We start from the raw sequence: 26460 nt of genomic DNA on the forward strand, positions 1-26460 counted from the left end.
GAACAGGTTCTATATATGCAAGTCTTTTAGAGACTAATCAGCTTATCAATTGGGAAAAGGAAAATGTATCATACCAGAACATTTGGTTTGTTGATCATTAATCTTATATCCATCATAGCAGAAGCAGGTGTATCCCACAGGCAAATTAACACAATGTCCTGCTCCACAGATATCTGGGTTCACAGTGCATTCATTGATTTCTAAATAAAAAGATATATATGTACACTTATAACAAATGATTTAAAATGCTTTAATAATCCTACTGTTTTTATCAGTTTAAAAGAAAGAGAATTTTTTAAAATGTCAATCCACTGGCTTTACCATTGAGAAATTAGTAGGGTGCAGTGTTTCTACACCAGGAAATAATACAAATATCCAGAAAGACATGGAACAGCATGACTGCATGGAACGCCATTACCTTCCCGATGGAGGAATACCTATCGATCTACTCACATTTGCATGTTTTCGAACTGCTAGGTTGGCAGAAGCTGGAGCTAACAGCGGGCGCTCACTCCGTTCCCCGGGTTTGAACCTGGGACCTTTCGGTCTGCAAGTTCAGCAGCTCAGCACTTTAACACACTGAGCCACCGGAGGCTCCTAATGGGAGTTTAGTTTGCATAAATTGGATTATAGTGTCTAGATCCAGGGAAGTCATGATACCCCTTTATTCTGCCTTGGTCAGACCACACCTGGAATACTGTGTCCGATTCTGGGCACCGCAATTGAAAAGAGATGTTGACAAGCTGGAAGGTGTCCAGAGGAGGGCGACTAAAGTTGTCAAGGGTCTGGAGAACAAGCCCTATGAGGATTGGCTGAAAGGGCTGGACATGTTTAACCTGCAGAAGAGAAGGCTGAGAGGATAAATATGTATAAATATGTGAGGAAAAGTCATGGGGAGGAGGGAACAAGTTTGCTTTCTGTTGCCCTAGAGACTAGAACGCAGAACAATGGTTTCAAACTATAGGAAAGGCGATTCCACTTGGGCCTGAATATATTGCACAAGATTTCCCTAGCCTAAAATGATACATTTTAATATATTGGTTTTATGGTTCCCATCCCCTTGATCTGGTCATATAAGTGTGATTTATTGTTATAATTGTATTGTTTTACTTTGTTTAATAATGTGTATTATGTTGTTATGTAATGTTTGTGTTTGCTTTTATGACTGTAAACCGCCCTGAGTCCCATCCGGGAGATAGGGCGGTATATAAATAAAGGGTTTTATTATTATTATTATTATTATTATTATTATTATTATTATTATTATTATTATAACATTAGGAAGAACTTTCTGACTGTGAGAGCTGTTCAGCAGTGGAACTCTCTGCCCCAAAGTGTGGTGGAGGCTCCTTCTTTGGAGGCTTTAAAACAGAGGCTGGATGGTCATCTGTCGGAGGTGCTTTGAATGCGATTTTCCTGCTTCTTGGCAAGGGGTTGGACTGGATGGCCCACGAGGTCTCTTCCAACTCTATGATTCTATTATTCTAAAAGAAAGAAGCCTATCTATTCTCCAAAAACACTACTTTGGTGTGAACATGGAACAAAGTGCTTTTTTGTGGTAGCATCCACATAATAACATTCCTTCCCAAGAGAGATGGGACTGACATTCTCTATGTTTAATTACAGGCAGATAATAAAGATGTTATTATGTTTAATTTTTAATATGAGATTGAAGGCTTTGATTCAACATTTTATGGTTTCAGAATTGCATTATTCTTTAATCTGGTTTTGATATATGTGTTCCTTTGGAGAAAATCTTTTTAGAAATACAAAGAAATAAAAGCACATTGCTGAGAGTGCCAGCTAAAGCATAGCCTATAAATGGTATGTACATTTTTGAGCAACTGCTTATTAACCATAAATGGAATACTGACTGATTATATTAAGATTCCATAAATACATAACTTTTAAACATACTGAGATAAAAATGGAATTTAGGAATTCCGACGTTATGCTGGAATACATTAGCACATTTTTCACAAACTGCACAGCTGGTAATGCTTAATTAAGAAAAACCTTCTGCAAAGATAAATTGATGTCAGGATATAAAAGGAAGTTCCAGAGCCAGGAGAATATAGAAATAACATCACTCCTGTTGCAATTCTTTGATCCACGAAAAGGGTGGATCACCATTTTCTGCACAAATGCTCTGGAGGGGAGATTTAAATATGTTGCTAGGTTACAGAAACATGGGAAAAAATAGCGCCCAATTGCGTGCTGGTCATACAAAACAAGTGTTTCAAACTAATTTTGAAACAGTGGAAAGCTTGATAGATTAGGTTTTGTGACAGCTAAATATAGAGCTGGGATGCCTTGCAAATCAATGTATATTTCTTAGAAACTCCAGATGAAAATCGTTAAGACAAACAAAAAATGCGGAAACTTTATACTACCAGTAGTTATATAAGCTATGAGGACGCATAGACATTATCGACAGAATCATATATATGTACAGTCAGTCCTTTCCATTTGTTGGAGTTAGGAGTGAAGACTCACATGAAAATGGAAGAAGGTTTTACCTGAGAGAACATCTCCTTATGAATCTCTTGGTCCCCAGCAATACTCTAAAGCAGTCGTTCTCAATCTGTGTTTTGGCCTAAAACTCCCATTAATCCCAGCCAGTTTACCAACTGTTAGGATTTTTGGGAGTTGAAGGCCAAAACATCTGGGGACCCACTGCTCTAAGGTCAACTTCTTCTGGAAGGGGACTCTAGAATCACACAGGAGGAGCTACGAAAGGTCCTCAAGAGCAACACTATAGTCAGGCTCAGGAACAGCAGGGGCCGGTGGGTACAACACAACTGGTGACTTTTGCTGTTGCCTTGAATGAGGTTGGTCAGGATGCAAGACCCTTGGAGAAGGGAGAGGAAAAAGGGGGAGGTAATTCACCCATTCACATAGCCAATGTCACTCCAGGCAGCAAGCGATGGCTACCAGCTATGTTGTGCCTGTTGACCAGATGTGAACAGAATGGGATGGTAAGGATGGTTATCTAGTTGCATCCAATCCGATTTAGTGCTGCTCAACTGTCAAGATTTCTTGCCTCCACAGCGCCCCAGAAGCTGGTGGTAAGATCTCCAGATGGGCTACAGAATAGTGTCCATGAAGCACTGTTCCTGTTTTCAGACCCAGAAGCTATTTCCCAATAGGAGGTTATCCAGAATAGACTATTTCCTATTGGCGGGGGGCGGGGGGGTTATGTCTCTTGTGACTCAAGAGGGCTGAAAATACAAAGAAAACACCAGCATCTCCTCAGGACACTGGGGAGCATCTGGTTGCATTTTTCTGTATGTGTGAGGAATTGATCTTTAAGGTCACCTGGGGGTTGATCCCCCCTCAAAAAAACTCTTTACACATGCATCAAATCCCTCATACTTTGGGAACTATTTTTGAAGGATTGCAGTATCCAATTTTTCACATTTTTATGAATATTCCAATGCCTATTTTTTTAAAGTGGAAACATCCCATATTTCCCGTAGCTTCAAAATATCAAGAAATTTTACATCTATAGGAAATTTTACACATTGAGGAAACTCTCTTAATGTACTGTAAAGACTTGTGATGGAACACATAGAAATCACCTAAAGTTCTCAACCATAGTGAACGAGGGTGCATCCACACTGCAGAATTAATGCAGTTGCCATCCTTTTAATTTTCATGGTTCAATGCTATGGAATAATGGAGTTGTAGTTTTAGATGGTTTTAAGCTTCTCTGCCAAATAGTGTTTATGCATAACCAAACTACAACTTCCATGATTCCACAGCATTGAGCTGTGGTAGCTGAAGTTGGTTGAAAAGCGTTATTTCTCTTATATAGATGCACCAAAGGCGTAAAAAAAATACTGAGGAAAATATTCTTTTCTTTCTGCAAATTTCCGATAGGTCTAAACTTTCACAAACCCATACATGAACTTTTGATTTATTTGTAATAACATTGGACATCTCTTCTGTCCTGAAATGCCATTTCAGTAAGGAATTATACATTGTGCTTCTTCACCCACAGATTCAACCATATACGACTTGAAAATATTTTGAAAAACATAAAAAGCAAATCTTGATTTTTCATTTTATATAAGAGGCATTATTTTACTATGCTATTGTATATAGTGGAATGTAAGTATCCACAGATTTTGGTATCCACAATAGGTCCTGGAACCAAACCCTACTGGATACCAGAGTTAGCCCACTGTTACTATCAGTTGATTTTTGAAAACAACCATTCATTGGTTAGCTTCATAATAGCTTCCAACAAGCACTTTTTGAAACCACAGTGGAATTAAGAGGAATCCACATACTGACATACTACATCCAATCCTTTCCTTCCATTCTTTGTAAATAGGATATTCTTAATTTATAGTAACATAACACTTATAATATTTTAGCAAAAGTGAACCATTGGAGAGATTCAGGAGGCATACATTCAGACATGCACTTTTATGAGGAGAGGGAAGTCTGGAAACTGCCCTCACATGGACATATTAAAACTGTAACTTTGGCCCCTTCTACACTGCCTTATATCCCAAGATCTGATCCCGGATTATCTGCTTTAAATTGGATTATATGAGTCTCCACTGCCAGATAATCTGGGATAAGCAGATAATCTGGGATCAGATCCTGGGATATAGGTGCAGTGTGGAACGGGCCTAAGACACTCAATAAGTGAGTTTACTTCTCACTGGCTTGCAAACTAACTCTTAACTGGACTTAGGGCCTGGAAGAATGAAGCAAACAGTGGCTGGATTTCTTTGATCCTTTGCCCATTTTAGATACTCAAAATAAGGCAATTACAAACTGGAACCTAGCTGTATATTCTGAACATTTAAAGGAAAAAAACCTGAACCACTTAATCTATCATTTTCTCCTCCTGAACAGAATGTTTTTGGCTCAGCATCTCCTTGAGTTCTGCGGCTGAATTCTTCCAATTTGATGCTCTAGCAACATTTAATTGGACGGGGAATGTATACCCATTTGTACCTCCATTTTTGCTTGGAAAATATGCATCATACCTGTAACTTGAGTTGGTGCTATTACTTGACTGGCACTTGAAGTCGAGACATCTGGGCCAACTTCCACAGGCACAGGAGGAGAGGTTTTCTCAACTACTACTGTATGAAAGAAAAGGAAAAGCCATTTATGCACGAAAATGACATTTCAAAATTTATACATGGCTTACTGAGTTAATCATCAAGGGAAAACTGTAGTAAGGCCCATGCCACATTAAGTTTCCAACATGCTGCAGACTCTTGCTGTGTACCTTCTAAATTATGATTCTGAAGAAATTAAACATCTTTTTGTTATCACTACTAGCTGTATTTCAATGCAACACAAGAGTAGATGTTTATAAAAATGGGAGTTATAGTCTTCCTAAATATGAAACATATATATAAACATATAGCAAAAAGTGGTCCTCTGACAAGTCATTCTAATTTCTTTATCCATGTAGATACTAAACAAATTGTGAGCTTAATTATCAAAAAATTAAGCCATTACCACAGTCTAAGAATCACTAGAAAAGCACGTTAATAATGCAGAGTAGGCATCCAATAAATTCAGAGATGCAATATTGGACTTGATTATTTATTTCACTATTTCAGTTCAATTTACTTGCAGATATTTGCACCTCCATACGTTTTACACATGACATTTGTGAATATAATCAACCAGACACAGCTGCTGTACAACCTCCATAGAGTTTAGTGGACAAAGCTTACAACCACAATCCAAAGCTACACAGGACTCCATGAGCATATTGCATGAACATTGGAGCTGTCACCCCAGAGTATGTATGGTATTTTCCTCAATCCTCCTTCTACTCTTCTGGGCAACATTCTTTTATAGATGGAAAACATAAAATAAAATCTAACTCATCTGCTAATTAAGAAGGTTCTTTTTTACATTGTATGCCATGCAAACTGAAAATGACTAAGATGGACTCTAACTTGAAAAGGACCAGGAAAGTATGCAGATAAATCAAAATAATTGTGTGATTCAGCTGTTATATATGCTATCTTCAGAATATTCCTACTGCTTGACCTCCTACAAACATTGAATTGTAATTTTAGCATATAACAATCCAAACAACAGTGCAATACTTATTCTGAACAGTAATCAGGACTCAAAAATTAATAATGTTGCAAATACTGACTTTTGATTTGTAAACTATTTTTCATGGCCTAAATAGTTCTTTTTTCTTCTTCTATTTTTGTTTTTGCCCAGCTGTGTTGTACTCCTGTTTGAAAATGAATAACTTTGCTGATACTTCCTTTTTTAGGCCTGATGCAAATGTAATGTTAGCAATGGAAGCTATGATATGGAGATCAGGAAAGCGGCATAGAAATGTACATCCTCCCACCCCATCCTGCAAGTAGAAATTTCCCCTTTCTTCTTCCCCTTCTTTTTTGAAAAATAAATCATACTTTTCAAAAATAGATTTTTACAAATAGTTAGGAACACAAGCAACAAAAAGCAAATATAAAATATTTTAAAAAACCAATCAAAACATAATAATAACGGAACACAAACAACACAGGAGCGGACAAAATCAAGTTCAACTAACATTTTCTTAAGCCTTGAGAAAACAGAAAGGTCTTTCCTTTCCTACTGAAATACATAGCCAACAAGCATGACAAAATCCTGATAGCCTCCATGGTCAGAGACCAGAAAGCTTTGCATGTGGTACAGAATACACAGCATGTGATGAAGTAGAGGGTGGTAGGCGAATTAAAGTCTGGTGACCATCCTCATATTTCTTTTGGTCACATTTTGTATCATATTTATTATTTACTAATGTTATATTTTCCAGATTATAGGTTCGGTCTGGTGACATATTGGGTCCTGTTTCCCTGAGGCTCTTAAGGATCTAGGAGATGTCAGGCCCACCATTTGCATCCTTAGATATGATACTGTCCTTTTCCATGCTGTCACATGGAGTGCATTCTTTTGGACCATGACCTCAAGGGTCTTGCAGTGCTTGGGTCTAGAAGGGGTTCAAGTTTGGCAACCATTTTTTCAGTACTGAGGCTGTCTCTGTGGATTTTGTCATGGGCTTCAACCCACACTCTAGACAACTAATTGGGCATAGAAGATCTTATGCTTTCAAAAGTACATGCTTTTTCAGAAATCAGACTCCTTTGTGTGACTAAGAAGCTGGGGAAGCAGTGTATCTTTGAGGCTGATCTGCTTCCTCCCTGCCCCCTCACATAAAAGATCCTATGATTTGGGTAGGAGTACTCTAGGTTTACCTTCCAGTAAGTGGTGGCCAGGGAATAAACCCATTATTGGACTGCCCTAGGGGGGTCAGATGTTTTGCCCAAGGGAAGGTTGAAAAGATATAATAGGGTAGATACCTGCTCTACTCCCCTGCTTTTGTTTGCATTGCTATGAGAACACAGGAGGACACCGCTGACATCAATATTTTTTACCTTATCCATCTGTAGCACCCACCAGAACAGCATTTCTGTTTGCAATAGTGTCATAAATGAATGTTGTTTGCTTGTGAATTGCCCTGATATTAGGCAAGAACACCATAATATTCAAAAGAAGATTGTTAGGACAACAGTTGTCATCATGGCTGTGAATGGGCTTTCCCTTCCTTGACTAGTCTAACTGCCCCTATCATTGTTGTCTCTCCACATGACATAGGATACCAGCTCTATAACAACACTAGCATTGAATATGGTTAACAAAGTGCTATGAGCTTTTAACTGTGCTTACAAACCAGTTTTGTTCTTAGCCTCAAAGCTATCCATGGTTTCAACAAACCTAACTTGGTAAGTGAAGAAAAAAATGCAGTTCAGATTCCAACCTGTTTCAATAGCCATGTTATCACTAGTGCACTGACAGATACTAAATGAAATGCTGCAGTTAAGATTAACTGAGCAAAGAGGAAGAATTCATAAGTGAAAAATAATTAAATGGGGGTAGATGAGTCTATGGCATGGTGCTGAGTCTCATATCTGCACTGGGCCTTATTGATACTTCCACAGGTATGAACACACATAGAGAAAAAGAACATAAGGTTAATTTTAACTGTTTGGATTTTTGGTAGTACAGTAGAGTCTCACTTATCCAAGCCTCTGGATAATCCAAGCCATTTTTGTAGTCAATGTTTCCAATATATCGTGATATTTTGGTGCTAAATTCGTAAATACAGTAATTACAACATAACATTACTGCGTATTGAACTACTTTTTCTGTCAAATTTGTTGTATAACATGAAGTTTTGGTGCTTAATTTGTAAAATCATAACCTAATTTGATGTTTAATAGGCTTTTCCTTAATCCCTCCTTACTATCCAAAATATTCGCTTATCCAAGCTTCTCCCGGCCCGTTTAGCTTGGATAAGTGAGACTCTACTGTATTTAGAAGAAGGGATCTCCACCTTAGATGCCAAGGCAGCAGAAACAAAACATTAAATCAAAGTGATCATGAATGTGCACAGTGGATGCAGTGTAGGCTGGTACCGTATAGATGTCATCATCACAATTAAAAGGTAAATGGCAAGTCTTCACATGATGGCCCACAACTGCAATTTATTGTGTATAAGATAAGCATATAATATTTTAATCTGGTATGGATATGTCCTTGATTTTTATCTTTTTCATGAGATACAGATAATTAGTAAATTGACTTAGGAACTTGCACTCTCCTTGAGTCAAAAATGTCCAAAAAAGTCCAAGAGTATTTTCTACTTTTAAAAGACCTGTAGAGGACTGTAAAATGCACATGTGCCCTTTGGACCTTTTTATGCTGTACAAGTGAATAGCAACCATTCATTTATAAAATAAAGGGAAGTACTGTACTAATTGGCTTGTAAACCAGATGCAGTTCCCAAACCATAAGTTGACTTAACTTGATCAAAACCTGTTCCCTATTTCTGATCAATGTTGTCAGCAAGCAGGTTTTGCCTCCTCCCAACTGTCCCTTTTGGCACAACCTATTTGCCAACAAAACCGATTGAACATACAGACCATCTAATTCTGGATACTGCCTTTGGGTGTAATGCCAGGAGAGACATAATCCTGGTCTTCTTAAAGTATGATTGAATGAAAAAAAATCAGAACTAGCTGTTACAGAAAGGTAGACAATCTCTATGACTTAAGTCTAATATTGTGCTCATATGCCAATGCAACTTTTACCCCAGTTCCTCTCCCCATCTTTGCAGCACTAAGTAGCACCCAAAAACAGCTCCAGAATTTTCTTTTTTTTCCCCCTCTGAAGTAGGATTTTGGAGTGCAGTGGCATGTAAGAAGTATCATACCGATAGTTTCCTAGCATGATACTGATTATAACTTGTTATCTACCCCAAGACTTTGTTATATGGTTAGATCATAGTAAAGCCTCCTATTGCATGTGTCCATATGTCATGTTAGGACCCAATTTTCTTATCAGTACTTTAATGATGCATTTTATGTATATTTTATGGTGTATTTTAAATGTGGTTGATTTTTTTTTGCAACAAATATATAGCTTGAAGGCATAGAAATTCAAAGGTTAAACATATTGGTAGTATGTTTTGGGATAAATTTCTGTGGATAGTGATAACTAGTTACAAAAGTTATCCAAGTGCAAGTGCTGTAAAATGCTGAGTAGGTTGAGCATATTGCAAATTCCAAAACCCCATTCAACTTTCAAACCATGCCTACAGGTATTATCAATGGCAGATATTCTCATGCCCTTTTGGTCCTGTCTTGTGTATTTGTGGGACTCTAGAAATCAGAGATTGGCCTCATTGTTTGTTCTTTTGTGCATTATATTCTGAACTAAGAACCACATGTTTGGGGTGTATTCTGTCTTTTATGCCTTCTAATTCTGTTTCAGAAAAAAAAATCTCCTGTGTGATAATTCACAAAGTTTCTCTTTTTGCTCTGGCAGCAATGTAAATTTGGGCATGTACAGCTGATATTGCAGTTGATTGCTCAGGGGATGTTCTAACCTAATCATAGTACTGTTGTTTATATTCAATGAGCTTTAATTGTATTTTTTTTAAAAACCATTCAAGATCTATACGTTATTTATTTTATATAGTACTTTTGTATATTGTTGCATTTTTATATCGGATAGCTTTCTTTTATCATGTCAGAAGCTACTTGTGAACATACTGCAAGTTGTTTCTGGTGTGAGAGAACTGGCTGTCTACAGAGACGTTGCCCAGGGGACGCCCGGATGTGTTACCTTTCTGCTGGGAGGCTTCTCTCATGTCGCCGCAAGCTAGAGCTGACAGACAGGAGCTCATCCCGTCTTGTGGATTCAAACCACCAACCTTCAGGTCAGCAACCCAAGCTTCAGGTCAGCAGTTCAACCGGCTCAAGGTTTTAACCCACTGCGCCACTGCGACTCTGCATTGGACATATTTATACATTCTCTATCTAGAAAGCTGAAATCCAAAATACTCCAAAATGTAAAGTTGCCCTGCTGGGTGACTGAGATAGTGATACCTTTGCTTTCTGATGGTGCAATGTACAAAATTTGGCCAGGCTTTAAGGAAAGTTGGGAAATACTCTCTAGAGATATGCTGTATAGACAGAGTATAGACAGCAGACTGGCTTCAGAATGAACCACTCTGCTATCCATATGGACCATTGATCCCACCTGTCTTTCTCTGTGCACATCAGCGCAAGAAAAAGCCATGGATGAGGATCATGATTCCTTCTCCTTCCCCCTGGTCACATGGGCACCATTGTTGATGTCAGTAATGGCACCCAAACAAAGAAGAGTTTGCCAGAAAATGGAGACTGGCCTTTGGGTATTTTAAAAAGAATACAAAAATAGATTTTGAAATAGCAGCATGGACAATTTATTCATGTAATGATAAGGACAGATTTTTGTTAGATACTAGTTCCATACGATGTGGTGTTGAAAGTCATGGGCGGGAATGGGAAAATGGTGGGATTGGGAAATAATACTTGTATTTTGACTGTTGAATTTCGTAGATTGTATGATTCTTTTTTCATATATCACAATAAAAATGTACAGTTTACACAATTAAAAAAGCAATGGCATCCAATGATGGGCAGGAGCTCTATGACTGTCTGCCACAGTGACTGGGGCAACAGGAAAGATAGGGACAGATAATCTCAGCAGTTCAGGGACAGAGCCAGACTGGAGCATTTCTGGCCTGGGAGGTTTAAATGAGCCCCAAGTCTATGAAAGCTTATACTACCATTTTTTTTGTTTCAGTTGGTGTCAAAGGCACCATAAGATCTCTTCACATATTGATCTAATGCAGTTATGTCTTAGAGTTGGAAGAGACCTCATGGCCCATTCAGTCCAACCCGCTGCCAAGAAGCAGGAAAATTGCATTCAAAGCATCCCTGACAGATGGCCATCCAGCCACTGCTTAAAAACTTCCAAAGAAGGAGCCTCCAACACATTCTGGGGCAGAGAGTTCCACTGATAACCAGCTCTCACCATTAGGAAGTTCTTCCTAATGTTCAGGTGGAATCTCCTCTCCTGTAGTTTGAAGCAGTTGTTCCGCATCCTAGTCTCCAGGGCAGCAGAAAACAAGCTCCCTCCCTCCTCCCTATGACTTCCCCTCACATATTTATACATGGCTAGATGAATACTTAGCTAGTCTTTGAATACTTAGCCAGATATCAAAGTGGAATTATGGGCCTTAGTCAGCCTAAATCTGTTTTGCTTTAGGAACCCATTATTAGCATTGGAATATAACTGCCTTCCTCACAGAACTCTTATGATTATAAATAACAACTGCAAGGAGGCTGGCGCATCAAAATGCAGAATATATAGTATAAATAACTTTGTTGATGTCATTAGTCTGGACAGTAATGAAAATGGGGTAAAAAATGCCAGTTCTCTTGTGGTTAATATAGCTGAAAAACATTGTTGCAATATAAATAAATAAATAAATAAATAAATAAATAAATAAATAAATAAATAAATAAAGCATGTTGGCCTTAGGGTTTCCATAGGAGCTCATTGTTTAATTAAGAAAATGTAGGTGTATAAAATGATTAAGAAAAAACACAAAGATGCATGACTTGAACGAAGAAATACTATCTCATAGGAGGTGGGTTCACAGATGAGGGGAAGGAGGGAAAGGATTTGTTAGAATGCTGCAATGTCCCAGTTTTGCTAATGAATGTGATTTTTGCTTTTGCTTGTCACTTGTATACAATAAAATTAAAAATTTGAACACACACAAAAAAGGAATACTATCGCCTCGCATTTCTGTTCAACTGATACTAAGGGAAAAATGCCCAACACAACTTAAAATTGGTAGAAGATTGTAATGTAGAATTCCGCAATGTGGCTTAAATACTGCCCGCTTTATTCTGATTAGAGAAAAATCAGGATATAGTGAATTGAGAACAAATAGCCTACATCTATATTCCACATTAGCTAAAAGGTGGAATTTATAAAATGTAATAGTAATTTTTAAGGCATGCAATTTAGTTGTAATTGTAACCCATGATCCAATACAGAGAAAGCCATGGTAAATTTGAGATATTGGGCCATGGGGATGTTGTTATTCCTTTATGCCTCTGATTTAGTCTTCAAACAACTTCTAATACTATGTGTACTTTTCAGTCTTTGCACAATGAAAGTTGAATGTAGTCACATATTACAGCTTTGATTTTTTTAAAAAAATAATCGTATGAGCTTTAACTTCCTCATTAAGAAGACAGACTACTTTGTGTGTGAGATAACACTCGCTGTCTTGTTTTTGAAAGGAAATATGTGTTGTGTCTCCACATGCAGAAACACACAGTCCAATTAATCACCTCTACTTTATTAAGCCTCCCCTAACTAAATTATTGGCAAGTGTTCTTGACTCCCAATGGTGTCATAATATCAATAATTTCAAATCTCCCCCTCCCCCCATAAATTTGGCAGCTGAACTGAAGAAAGATTGGGAGAAAAAATAAAAATGGATTTGTATGTTAAAGAACTGAAGTTAAGTTCTGATGAAGACAAAAACTTGTGAGGTACTATGCATGTGCCCCAAGTAAAATTATTCATTATCTCCAAGTTTCCATGGAGCACATGCATCTGACTGGTCTGTGCCATGATTAGACAGATCTAGAGACTGGATCCAACTATCTGTGATAGCTGGGACTCTGGAAGCTGTATTCCAAAATGGTAAATTTTCCAAACTCAGGATTTATCCTCTATTCTCCAAATATGTAACAGGAGCACAGAGCATGGGGAATAAGCAAGATGAACTCCAACTTTTAGCACAACACCACACTTATGATGTCATAGGCATCACTGAAACCTGGTGGGATGACTCCCATAACTGGAATGTAGCCACTGAGGGCCATAACCTCTTTCACAGAAATAGGACAAAGGGGAGAGGAGGGGAAGTAGTTTTTTATGTCAAAAGCAGTTATGTTGCAGAAGAAATGCAAAACTGCAATCCAGGAAACCAGCTTGAAAGCATCTGGATAAGAATCAAGGGAACCGGGACTCGAAAAGATCTTGTCGTGGGTGTCTACTACAGACATCTGAGCCAGGATAAAGGACTTGATGAAGCCTTCTGTCAACAGTTGACCAAACAGGCACAAAGAAGAGATATAGTAGTCATGGGCGATTTCAACTATCCCAATATCTGCTGGAAAACAAACTCGGCCAAGAGTACAAAGTCCAACAAATTCCTCGCTTGCCTTGCAGACAATTTTATGGTCCAGAAGGTAGAAGAGGCAACAAGGGGATCTCTTGATCTCATCTTAACAAATGTGGAAGACCTGATCAATGCAGTCAAAGTGGTCAGATCCTTAGGGGCAAGTGACCATGTGCTCCTGCTGTTTGCCATACAAAGGAAGGCTGAAACTAAGACAAGTCAAACATGCATTCTGGACTTTAAGAGAGCTGACTTCCAAAAAATGAAGGAAATACTGAGCAGCATTCCATGGACACAAATATTAAAAAACAAGGGACTTAAGGATGGATGCGAGTTTTTCAAAAGTGAAATACTCAAGGCGGATATGCAAATGGTGCCAACAAAGAAAAAAAAATAAGACAACTGTGAAAAAGCCAAAATGGATGTCCAAAGAACTTCTTACCGGGCTAAGACTCAAAAGAGACATGCACAAGAAGTGGAAAAGGGGAGAAATCACCAAAGAAAAATTCAAACAAATAGCCAACTCCTGTAGGGAAAAGGTTCGCAAGGCTAAAGCGCAAAACGGGCTCAGGCTTGCCAGGGGCATTAAAAACAACAAAAAAGGCTTTTTTTGCTTATGTCAGTAGAAAAAGGAAGAACAAGGAGGTGATAGGGCCTCTGCGAGGAGAAGATGGGAAGATGGTGACAAGGGACAGGGAAAAGGCAGAACTATTTATGGCCTTCTTTGCCTCGGTCTTCTCACAAAAAGAAAGCCGTCTTCAACCTCAGCAATATGGAATGGATGAAGGATTAGGGGAAATCCAACCCCAAATAGGGAAACAAGTTGTCCAGGAACACCTGGCAGCTCTAAACGAATTCACGTTCCCAGGGCCAGATCAGCTACATCCAAGAGTATTGAAGGAACTAGCTGAAGTTATTTCAGAACCACTGGCAATTATCTTTGAGAGCTCTTGGAGAACGGGAGAAGTCCCAGCAGATTGGAGGAATGTGGTCCCTATCTTCAAGAAGGGAAAAAAGAACGACCCAAACAATTACCGTCTGGTCAGCCTCACGTCGATACCAGGCAAGATTCTGGAAAAGATCATTAAGGAAGTGGTCTACAAACACTTAGAAACAAATGCGTTCATCACTAATAGTCAACATGGATTTACCAAAAACAAGTTATGCCAGACTAATCTGATCTCTTTTTTCAATAGAGTTACAAGCTGGGTGGATACAGGGAATGCTGTGGATGTAGCGTACCTGGATTTCAGTAAGGCCTTTGACGAAGTCCCCCATGACCTTCTGGCAAGCAAACTAGTAAAATGTGAGCTAGACAAAACTACCGTTAGGTGGATCTGTAATTGGCTAAGCGAACGAACCCAAAGGGTGCTCACCAATGTGTCATCTTAATCTTTGAAAGAAGTCACGAGTGGAGTGCCGCAGGGTTCCATCCTGGGCCCGGTTCTGTTCAACATCTTTATTAACGACTTAGACGAAGGGTTAGAAGGCACAATCATCAAGTTTGCAGACGACACCAAACTGGGAGGGATAGCTAACACTCCAGAAGACAGGAGCAGAATTCAAAACGATCTTAACAGACTAGAGAGATGGGCTGAAACTAACAAAATGAAGTTCAACAGGGACAAATGCAAGATACTTCACTTCGGAAGAAAAAAATGCAAAGATACAGAATGGAAGATGCCTAGCTCGATGTGTGAAAAAGACCTTGGAGTCTTCGTGGACAACAAGTTAAGCACGAGCCAACAATGTGATGCGGCAGCTAAAAAAGCCAACGGGATTTTGGCCTGCATCAATAGGAGTATAGTGTCTAGATCCAGGGAGGTCATGCTACCCCACTATTCCACCTTGGTCAGACCACACCTGGATTACTGTGTTCAGTTCTGGGCACCGCAGTTGAATGGAAATGTTGACAAGCTGGAAAGTGTCCAGAGGAGGGTGACTAAAATGATCAAGGGTCTGGAGAACAAGCCCTATGAGGAGCGGCTTCAAGAGCTGGGCATGTTTAGCCTGCAGAAGAGAAGGCTGAGAGGAGACATGATAGCCATGTATAAATATGTGAGGGGAAGTCATGGGGAGGAGGGAGCAAGCTTGTTTTCTGCTGCCCTGCAGACTAGGATGCAGAACAATGGCTTTAAACTACAGGAAAGGAGATTTCACCTGAACATCAGGAAGAACTTCCTGACTGTGAGAGCTGTTCAGCAGTGGAACTCTCTCCCCTGGAGTGTGGTGGAGGCTCCTTCTTTGAAGGCTTTTAAGCAGAGGCTGGATGGCCATCTGTCGGGGGTGCTTTGAATGTGATTTCCTGCTTCTTGGCAGGTTGGACTGGATGGCCCATAAGGTCTCTTCCAATTCTACGATTCTATGATTCTATGAGCAGAACATACATCTGACTGCATGACAGATGAATGAGACTACTACTCAGCAGTGAGGCCAATTGTAATATCTGCTAGGCAAGAAGTCTTGCGATCATTAGCCTTGATATTATCGCTGCACTACAAACTAACTTACCTTATAGTTTTCAGATCACTTTATTTCCAAACCTGCCCTATTCACATGCCTTAAAGTGATAATACCCACCCAAACAAAGAGAGTTCTAAACAAGATATTCAATAAATATTTGTCTATATTTCTTACAGTGTATTTTTTATTTGAGAACACACAAATGCAGGACCTGATCATTAGCATCTGAAAATAAGAATCAATATTGAGAAAGCAAACCAAGTAATACACAAAAAAGCTACATCCATTTCTTCAGGGCTAAATTACATATACCTGTGTTACCGGATTTGGAGCCAGCATATCGTCAAATGTTAAAATGGTGTTGTAGAGCTGGATTTATGAAAAAAATAAAAGAGCAGGGCTCACATCTTGAAAGATAACTGAACATTAAAATGTACCATCCTAATTCAAATTCTAAATGAGACCTGTCAGATTCAGGTATGAGATTCCAATATATTATGGATTTCAATAGACATGTCGGAAATTTTTAATCACTTGACTTGATTGGATGATCCAAGATTGCAAATCTGTTTTCTCTTAAACACTTTCAAGGTACTCTCACAGTCACTTCTCAACTATTGTTCTTCCCTCACACAAACATATCATTGGCAACACCAGAGGGAAAACAATTTAAAATCAAAGTATACCTGCCTATGTTCTGTTCACCAATAGCGTGTTGGCAATGCATTTATTTTTGCACATGCGGCAAGCCTTTTGCTTTTCTTTGCTGCTGCACTGATGTTAAGCATGTTAAAACAGGACATTTTAAAGCGGCTGATTTTACAGGCATTTGCAGAAATCATGCAAAGACTGAGACAGCAAACTAATGAAATCGACCTTTAGAATATTTCATGTAAGAAATGATAGTGAGTTTTATTTTTCAGAATTAAATTGTAAATATTTAAAGAGGAATCCAAAAGGATTCTGTTCTCAGCGCAAATCGCAAACACATGGTCACACAAGACTATGAATGAGAGGAGGGTTTCACAGCACTGTGTGGTTTGCAGGGGACTAGTTACCTGATCCAGTTCTAGACTGTTTACACAGCAATCAAGTCCAAGACTCTGAAACCGGGTCCTATATAATGCAATCAGGTACCAGTTTGGCTCCATTTCAGAACAAGTCATGTCTTATACAAGCACTTTACACACAAAGAAATGACACAAGGAAAAGAGAAGACATGCACATATTCAGACTATTTAGGCTACATCACAAGATCCTTATCCACTCTCACCTTCTCGCACAGCCACCTCGGGCTCACTTTTCTGTGAGATGGTCAGTGCCTCCACTGGCTCTTCCTTTGCTGGGAGAGGTGGAGGAGAAGTACCTTTAGCAACATGTTGAGTAATCTGGGTCTTGCCAATGACAGGTGGCTGAACTCTAACTGCAGGGTGATGATATAGCTTGTTTCTGTGAGAGCCAGAAACCGTATAGCCCATTCCACCAGGGCAGATTTCCTTAAAAGCAGCTAGATTTGGGATGGGAAAACATTCCTTTAAGAGTCTAAAAGTGAAATATTTTTGACACACTGGAAAATATAATGAAGAAAATCTCTTGACATTAAGAACATTTTGACATTTTTAATCTCTTCTACATTTAACTAAAATCACAGAATACATAAGACTGTCACTGCACAAGTTACTTGGGGATTTCATTTGTTGCTCCCTAGAAAAAGTTTTGTGTTGAGTGTAACTTAGACTTTTAAATACATTGTTAAATTCAGAAGATCTAAATTATAGCATTGGCCTCTGACTTAAAGCTAAAACGAATGATGTGAAATTAGCCTCTTGCACAATGTCTCCTCTTTGCTTTTCTTGTGCCACAATCATGATCATACAATTGGGAGTTTTCATTTTGGGATTAACAGGAATTCAACACCTCCAAAACGGAGGTAGCTTTAGTTAAAGTATGACAAGTTCAGAAAAGTCAGAATCAAATCACAGTTTGTATACCTAGCTTGTTCATTGCACACATTTTAATAAACTATAATCCCCCTTTTTGAAAGAGATGGTGAACGGGTTTGTTTATAAGTATTGATACATTATTGATTGTCCCCCACCCTTCACTGTCCAAGTGAGTTTTCATAATGCTAAACTACAGATTAGCTCATTCAGAGCAGTCCTTTATATTACTTTATGGTAGAAGAAAAGGGGCATTCAGAAGTAAGTTGCAGTTGTGAATGTAGTAAGTAAGAGTAGAGCATTACTTCTTTTGATATTATAAAATAGAGGTAGAGTCAAGTAATGTGGGGTCTAGTCTACGAATTTTTTGTATTTTCTCTTTTCAGGGGATCAGTCCTTCAAATCTGATCAAGTCTTACAAATCTCCTCATGTTTTATGCAGATTTAAGGACAAAATACATCTTATGCATGTTGAACATCTCTTATATTGAATTCTGAAATCTGAAATCTGAAATTTGAAATTGTTTACATGAGTGACTGAGACAACTATACCTTTGTGTTTCAATGATTTAATGTACACAAACGTTGTCTCATGCACAAAATTATTAAAATATTGTATGAAATTACCTTTGGGCTATGTGTATAGACAGCACTCCACATTTGCTGGAGTTAGAGGCATAAAACCTCCGGGAAAGTGGAAAAATTTAAATGAATAAAATATAATCATTTTATTTCAGAGAACATTACTCTAGCATTTCTAGGTCCTCCGTCACAGCGCTGTGGCCAACTTTCTTCTGAATCCCACTGGAGGAACTACAAATGGCCAGAATAGTGTTTTCTCTAGGAATTGCTAGATTTTCCAGCACAATTTCTGGTGGATGTGGAGCACAGAGATGAGCCTGAGAACCTAAATAAAAGGTATAAGCCAAATTTGCAATTAATCTAATCAACAAAAGCCAAACTGCAAATTTGGAGAGCCAACTGCATAAAATGTATATAAAACATAAATGAATTTTATGTTTAGTTTTGTGTCCCTTCTCCAAGATATCTCACTATATATGTATCTGCAAATACAATAATTCCAAATCTGAACAATGTGAAGTTCCCAAGCATTTCAGATAAGGGATAGTCAACTTGTATTATATATTATTTATTTTGTATTATATATTCAACTCAACTTTGGAATCCCACTGGGTGGCCTTGGTCAAACCATACTCTCTCAGCCTCTCTGAACAAATCTTGCCAAGAAAGCATAGGTTGCCATAGTTTTCTAACCATTTGAAGGCATACAACAACAAAAAATATCTAAATGAAACATGTACCTTATATATTACTGAGATTTGGCGTATGAACGTATGTTTCAGAAACTTGTAATAGCTTTATATCTTCCTTCAGTAGCCTAGGCAATGTTATTTAATAAAGACCTTGGGGCAAAATTAACTGTAAGAGGTAAAGAGCTTTTTCTCTCTCTTTTACCATGGCCACACTTGCTGGGGAATTGTAATGTAGTAAAAAATGTAACTCTTCCTAGTTTTGATGAGATCCAACTCTGGTTTCACATTTCCAGCAAGACTTGGAGATTTCAAGGTTTTGCAAGACTGGACTCAGTCTTGGGTGTTTACACTTGAAAATGCCTATGCTAAGAAAACTGCAGTTGCATATATGTTTTCGGTCTACTGAATCACGGGATGCAAGCCATGCACTAAAAAACTTCAGTGAGTGAATGGGGAATATAGCTTCATATGAAAGCTGCCTACAAAGAAGAAGCAAAACCTTATGTTGGCTTATGAACTGCATGGCAGGGGGTTGGACTAGATGGTCCATGTGGTCTCTTCCAACTCTACTATTTTATGATTCTACAAAATAGTACAACCAATTTAACACTACAATGTAGGGAAACTATGTTGGTAACATTTGGTTATGCTCTAATATACAGAGGGTCAGTGCAAGCATATGCTTTTTCTGGGAACCTCTTACCTGTTCCTGGAAGGGGACATTTCTCACAGTGGGGGCCCCAGGCTTTGCCAACACTGCAACAGCAGAGCTGCTTGCTGAGCTGAACAGAGAGAGGGTGCATACACTGCCTTCCTGCACTGACAAACCGGTAGCAGGGCCCTTTCTCTTCAGTGACCATGGGATTATCAACTGCAGCAAAAAGGGAAGGAGGACGCTAGAGTTTACATGAGAAACAAACAGAGAAACACTACAGGAGTTCCATCACCAGATTAAAAGAAGAAGATTGAACTTTTACATAACATCATCAGTGTGCAGAAAATGGTGACATCTCAGGACAATTTTTTCCCTTTATGCTCACATAGAATACCTGAAGTCAAAATAATGCAACACAGAAGTAAAAAAGCCCATATTATTTAAGAATCAAAGCCAGTGTTCAAATTAGATGCTGCCATGCCCAACAACACAGAATTAGAAGATAGCCTTCTTTCCCATGCAGAAGCACTGAAGCAGAAGCTGAAAGCAGGTGAACAGCAAAAATACAGAACACTGAACGATTACACACTCTCTTCCAACCCTAAAATTACAATGCTGAGTCATATGGGACTGCAAAATATTTACAATGAATTGCGATACAAAACCATGTTATAACACTGAGACAAATGTTTTGAAGTCATTACTAGTCAGAGCTTACAGTGAGAAAAAAAAACATTTGAATGGAACTAAGCACTTCCCAACAATTATAATAAGCGAATAACCCTACACTTCTTTCCTTTTTGGTCATTTCAAATTTAGGTGATGAAGTTCCGTACTGAGGTTTGCATTTCCTTCATGCAACAGGAACAATATGTTTGAACTTAGCTCATATTCATATGTAGCACCAAGATATCAAAAATAATTCCTGCTGTTACTTAGGGACAAAACCTGCCTCAAAAGACCATTCTTTGATTACAGCAAAAGGAGGACAACATTTCAAGGATGTAGATGCTAGCAGAAATCCAAACTCACATATGAGATCAGGTTTGCATTAGGCCTGTACAACCTGTGGCCCACAAGCTACGACAGCCCACTTGTTGATGAATTTGTTTTGGTTCAGTTTTAAACTGCAAATGCAAAAATGTTGTCAAGAGCCTGGCAAGGCAAAAGACATAGCTAGTGGGCTACAGACAGTGCAGCACCTATGCAAAGCTATGATATTTTGATTTTAAAGACAAAAGTACTCTCTTTAATATACCTATATCCCAAGGCTTTTTACTGAATTCATCATAAGGACTTATAAAAATTATAAAACAGCCAGTCTGACTTTTAATATTAATTACAACCATTAAGCTATGAAAATATTAATCTTCATATATCCCGTTTAAATGAATGGAAGTTGAACAGCAGCAGTGATTGGTGGATTTTATCTGCATCTTCTCTGTGATATAGTCCTAATACAGTGAATGTGAAAGAAACAGTTGTTGACAGCCTTATCCTTGTATCCAGTGACAACAGATGTTAATTCTTCTTTCAAAATTATACAAATACCAATAAAAAGAATTCATGTTTGCTTCTTGGAAATCCGTTTTTAGAACTGTTTAAGTGTCTGTGTCCACACAGCACTCTTTCAGGATTTTGATATATAGTCATTACGATCAAGATATATGCCCAAATAAGTTTATAGTTGAGGCTGAAACAAGATATAAATTATTCTAATGATAAACAACAGACCATACAAACCTTAGATTTTAAAAAGGTAAAATATCTTATTTCACTCTAGCCTACATCCTATAGCATAAACTAATTTGGTTTATTCAGCCAGGCAATGGAGTAAAGTTGATCAGACTAATACACATATTTATTTATTCAAAACTGTAATCTTAAACTGACTTACCTGAGAGTAGGCTCCATAATACTCAAAAGAGCTTACTCCCGAATGAATGTGCTATAAATCCAAATGTTTTTAAAGCAATAAATATATACATTCATATTCTGACATTCTAAAGAACAACACAGTTGCATCCATGTAACAATATAATTCATGTGTCACTATATACTAACACTAATTTTAGGTTTCATTTACATGGACACAAAAACCTGGGTTTGAGCCAGAGCATTGCTGGTCCCAACCAGCCCCGAATTCAGTGGAGCCGTTTAAAAGCTCTGATCCAGAAATGTACCAGTGCTGGGAGCAGAGTCCAGATCATCTAGGTGCTCCAAACTGGATTCGGTCCCACTGGAGTCCTACATGGACTGTTATCCCTGCTGCCATGGAGCCTTTTGGTCAGCTGTCACAATAACAGGGACATTGCAGCCTCAATCATTGTGCCATGAAGTGCAATGAACAGGAGACAGCAGCAGCTGGCCTTGTGGAGGATGGACATTTCCTGGACATCAAGAATCAACCACTGTTTGAATTTGATGTATAGGACTAATGTAGACATGGGAAATTGTTATGTAGACCATTTATTAACAAACCAATTCTCATTTAGGATAATTATTATCTATATAGATTTTAGATGTTATAGTCCCTTCTCTCACTTTTCATTTCAAGTGACAGTTAATTCATTCCCAATTATTTATTTTGCATTCCAGCCATTTACAGGTATGCATCGGAAATCAAGAGATTAATACATAAGAGGGTGACCAAATATATGGTTAGTGACTTAACATAGGAGAGAGGGGAAAAGTATCAACTGTAGTTGAAATATACAATGAGTAACCCGAAAATGGTCTTCAATGAGAGCTCAGCTCACCCATGAGGTTTATCAATACAAGTATATTACTGAGCAAATCAAGAAAAAAGGGCACATGTGAACAATTTCTGACACAAGTGTTAAAAATTTTCTGAAGTATGTGATTACAAAAATGCAATGCAACCATATTTTATCCACACCTCTTAGAATTCATTCTCAAGTTTTTCATCCCCTTCAACTCAACTGTCAGATAATATACTAGTCACTAAATATTATCAGTCCTAATGGGGCTGCAGAACATTTCCCTTTATAAGTTCATTTGTACTTCTGTAAACTTTGATGCTCCATTTGGCCACACAATGACCCACTTTTCAAAGAATGAGATCCATATTCTTTCTGATTTTATAATGTTAACAGACATAGTAAAGTCACTGCCAAAAATGATAGATTACACTTCCACAATTCATTAAATAAATAAATTCAAAACACTACTTCAGCTAAATGCTCTTTAGCATTAAGGCCTCAGTCAAAATGCAGTTCATTCATTTTTATGAGCCCTCTCTCTCTGCCATAAACAGATATTTCTTCAGTCCTTTGGATACTTACCTAGAAAAAGGACCCACTGAAAATAGTGGAACTTTCTTTTGAACAGATGTGGAGCTACATATATTCTCAGCAATAGCATCATTTAAAATATTGGTTAGCATAAAGAACACCATGGATCACTGTCAGTCAAAGTATTTTCTGAAAGATTTTATGTGTCTTCTTGAATAGGTGGGGGTATAAGTACTGACAACGAAGTCAGTGAGGAAAGTAAACATTGGAAACATAGCAGATATCAGAATACAGTTCAACTAATGAAAAACGAGACAAGACTCCATATCCTTTAATTAAAGGGTTGGAAAAGCATGAACCAATTTAGTTAAATGAAAGGAAAATACAACTTTCATTTAATTGAACCAGTGATGACCCGAAGAAGCAACACGAGGCTTTTATGCAGGGAGCAGTATATACCCTGAAAAACATTTATTTTTGACAGGAATTTTGGCAAACATTGGAGTCATATGCTCCATGATTCAAATTTAAAACTGTATTTTCTTATTAGATGTTAATAGGAAATAATATTAATGATAAATTAAAACTTCTCACATTATAACCACCAATGATTAACTTATATCGATGCACACAAACTATTGATATTCATCTAGTATTGTTACTTACGGATGCATCTGGAAAGAGTAGGGTCTGGCATAAATCCCATTTTGCAGGTACACCTATAGCTGCCCATGGTATTCAAACACTCACCATTAGGGCATACCCCTTGCAGTTGGCATTCATTAATATCTGAAATGAAACACAGCTGGTATTAAAAAAATGGAGCCATGCACACAATTCTGTGTAAGTTCCTATCATTAGTCATTATGCTATATTATTATGAATAATCTATATCTATATCTATATATATAATAAAAGTCAATGTTTGTTTGCGAGTATGTGGCAGCTTTCTGATTGGCCGCCACTTTCACAGGCCACTGTGACTGCCAGGAATCACTGACGTGGCCCAAACTTGGCACACATAACCCCTATAACCCATTTTATGTCCTGGTGCCGTTTGGGGGATGATGGGCCATGGGATTTGCACTACTTTCAAACACCTTCACTCCCACAGACTACTGCAATGCCCACCAATGATGGAAATGGACCAAACTTGCCACACAGAACCCCTGTGCCCCCCTTTATGTCCTGATGTATTTTGGGGCAGGATGGACCAAGGATGATGGAATTTGCAGTACCTTCCCTCACTTCTTGAGACCACAGCAACTGCCACAAATCACAAAACTGAACCAAACCAGGCACACATATCACAAATGACACACTTCACATGCTGCAGCAGTTTGACGGAGGATGGACCAAGGATTATGGGATTTGCAGTACCTTCATCCAATTCACCTCCCAGAAACCACTGTGATGCCCATGAATGACAAAACTGTATCAAACTTGACACGCACGTGCAGGGTAGCCCACTTTACATCCTGGTGCAGTTTGGGGGAGGAGGGACCGTGGATGATGGAACTTCCACTATCTTCACTCACTTCCTGGGACTACTGTGACCCCCCACCAATGACTGATCAGGACCAAACTTGGCACATAAAGCCACCATGGCCCACTCTACATCTTGGTGAGGTTTGAAAGAGCTTGGACCTTGGATGATGGGACTTGCAGTATGTTCACTCACTTCCCGAGACCACTGTCACGCCCATCAATGTCTCATCAATACCAAACTTCACACAGACAACACCCAGGACTCACTCTACACCCAGGTGCAGTTTGGAGGACGATGGACCATGGACGATGGGACTTCCAATACCTTCACTCACTTCCTGAGAGCACCACGACCCACACAAATGACTGATCAAGACCAAACATGGTACATGGGGCCCCCATGACCTACTCTACATACTGGCTGTGTTTGGACAGGGATGGACACTGGACGATGGGACTTCCATATGGGAGTTGGAGCTCACCCGCACCCAGTGACCCCACCTAACATTGGATATAGCCTACACTTGGAACACAGGCAAACAATGCTTTTCTCAAATGACCCGGGCAACGCCGGGCCTCCAAGCTAGTTATGAATAAAAGAAGAGGCTTATTGGATCAACCCCTATGTTAAATGCCTATAAAAAGATATGATCACAGCAAAATACTATCTACTGTATTTCATAGCAAATGATATACAAAGTCAATAGATATTTTAAGGCCCTTGGTTCACTATTTCTGTTCTAGCCAGGACTAACAAATGGATTGAGCCCATTATTTTTAATCAACCACCATATATCGATTTATGCAGGAAACATTTTTACCGAGTATTTCCTGTAGCTTTGTTTTAGAGACATTGATAATCTAAAAATATCACTGTTATTAAGGTCTTAATCATTTTATTAGCCGCAACTAAACTACACCTATTGAATCAAACAATGTACATAAATATTGACATTCAATGTTATTTATTCAGTACATCTATACTACTTAGGGCTGTTGAAATTAATAATAGGTTTCAATAACTGACATTTTGCTTCTTCCTAGCAGCCAGAGAATGTAATATCCTATATGACGTCTTTAGATAACCTACAGAGTTACCCACAGAAATTCAAGTATACAGTGTCTATCTGAACTGAATTTGCATGGCAAAACATTTACACTTTATCTTATACTCTACTCAATTCAAGGCTACTTATTACATGATAAATAATTCAACAGCTGAAGACATACTCTACCAAACATTAAAACACTATAATTCAAAATCCCAACAGTAAAACACAGAAAGCAGGGAGCAGCAATACGACAGCAATTAAAATATTTCAAATATGAGAGAAAGGGAGGTATCTTTATCATGTTCCTGGAGATATATACCTGCTCAACAAACAAGCGTTTGCAAGTTTAAGTATCTCCAAAAAGACTTCTGCTGATCTGAATAATTTATACCAAGTCAGGAAACCCTCCAGAAAGCATGCCACTAAATCATTAGGAACATTAAAGATTTAAGCTAATAACTTGAACCGAGCTTAAAAAAAAACTGGTGACTCTTTCAGTGTTGTGTGATCAGGATCAGTGTTGTGTGATCCAGATGAGCAGACTAGCTGTTCCTGTTTTTATTTTACTCTTTTTTCAATGTTGCCCCTTAGATTTGGCATTGCCTCCTTTCTGTTATCATTCAAATATTTCCTCTGAATCAGAGGTGGAGCCCATGTGGACCCCATATATGTTGGACTGCAGCTACCAACATTTCCATTATTAAGCATGCAGGTAACAGCCTCTGGTAGTTAAGAGTGTAAAAACATGATTC

General features: G+C 38.4%; 1 protein-coding gene across 5 annotated transcripts in view; it reads right to left on the minus strand.

The window, feature by feature from the left end:
• ltbp1 (latent transforming growth factor beta binding protein 1) overlaps positions 1–26460 on the minus strand; it is a 212553-nt gene that overhangs the window by 50187 nt on the left and 135906 nt on the right. Inside the window, exons 10-14 of one of the 5 annotated variants that reach the window (XM_008125456.3) lie at positions 23835–23957; positions 19963–20130; positions 17319–17552; positions 5007–5102; positions 75–200 (exon numbers count right to left, since the gene is read on the minus strand). In XM_008125456.3, the coding sequence (XP_008123663.1) occupies positions 75–200; positions 5007–5102; positions 17319–17552; positions 19963–20130; positions 23835–23957 (747 nt within the window). Of the gene's footprint in view, positions 1–74; positions 201–5006; positions 5106–17318; positions 17553–19962; positions 20131–23834; positions 23958–26460 lie in introns of all 5 variants that reach the window. The other 4 variants (XM_008125451.3, XM_062974291.1, XM_016990622.2 and 1 more) reach the window with 4 other exon arrangements.

The sequence above is a fragment of the Anolis carolinensis genome, chromosome 1 (genome assembly GCF_035594765.1).
Source record: "Anolis carolinensis isolate JA03-04 chromosome 1, rAnoCar3.1.pri, whole genome shotgun sequence".
Taxonomy (NCBI): domain Eukaryota; kingdom Metazoa; phylum Chordata; class Lepidosauria; order Squamata; family Dactyloidae; genus Anolis; species Anolis carolinensis.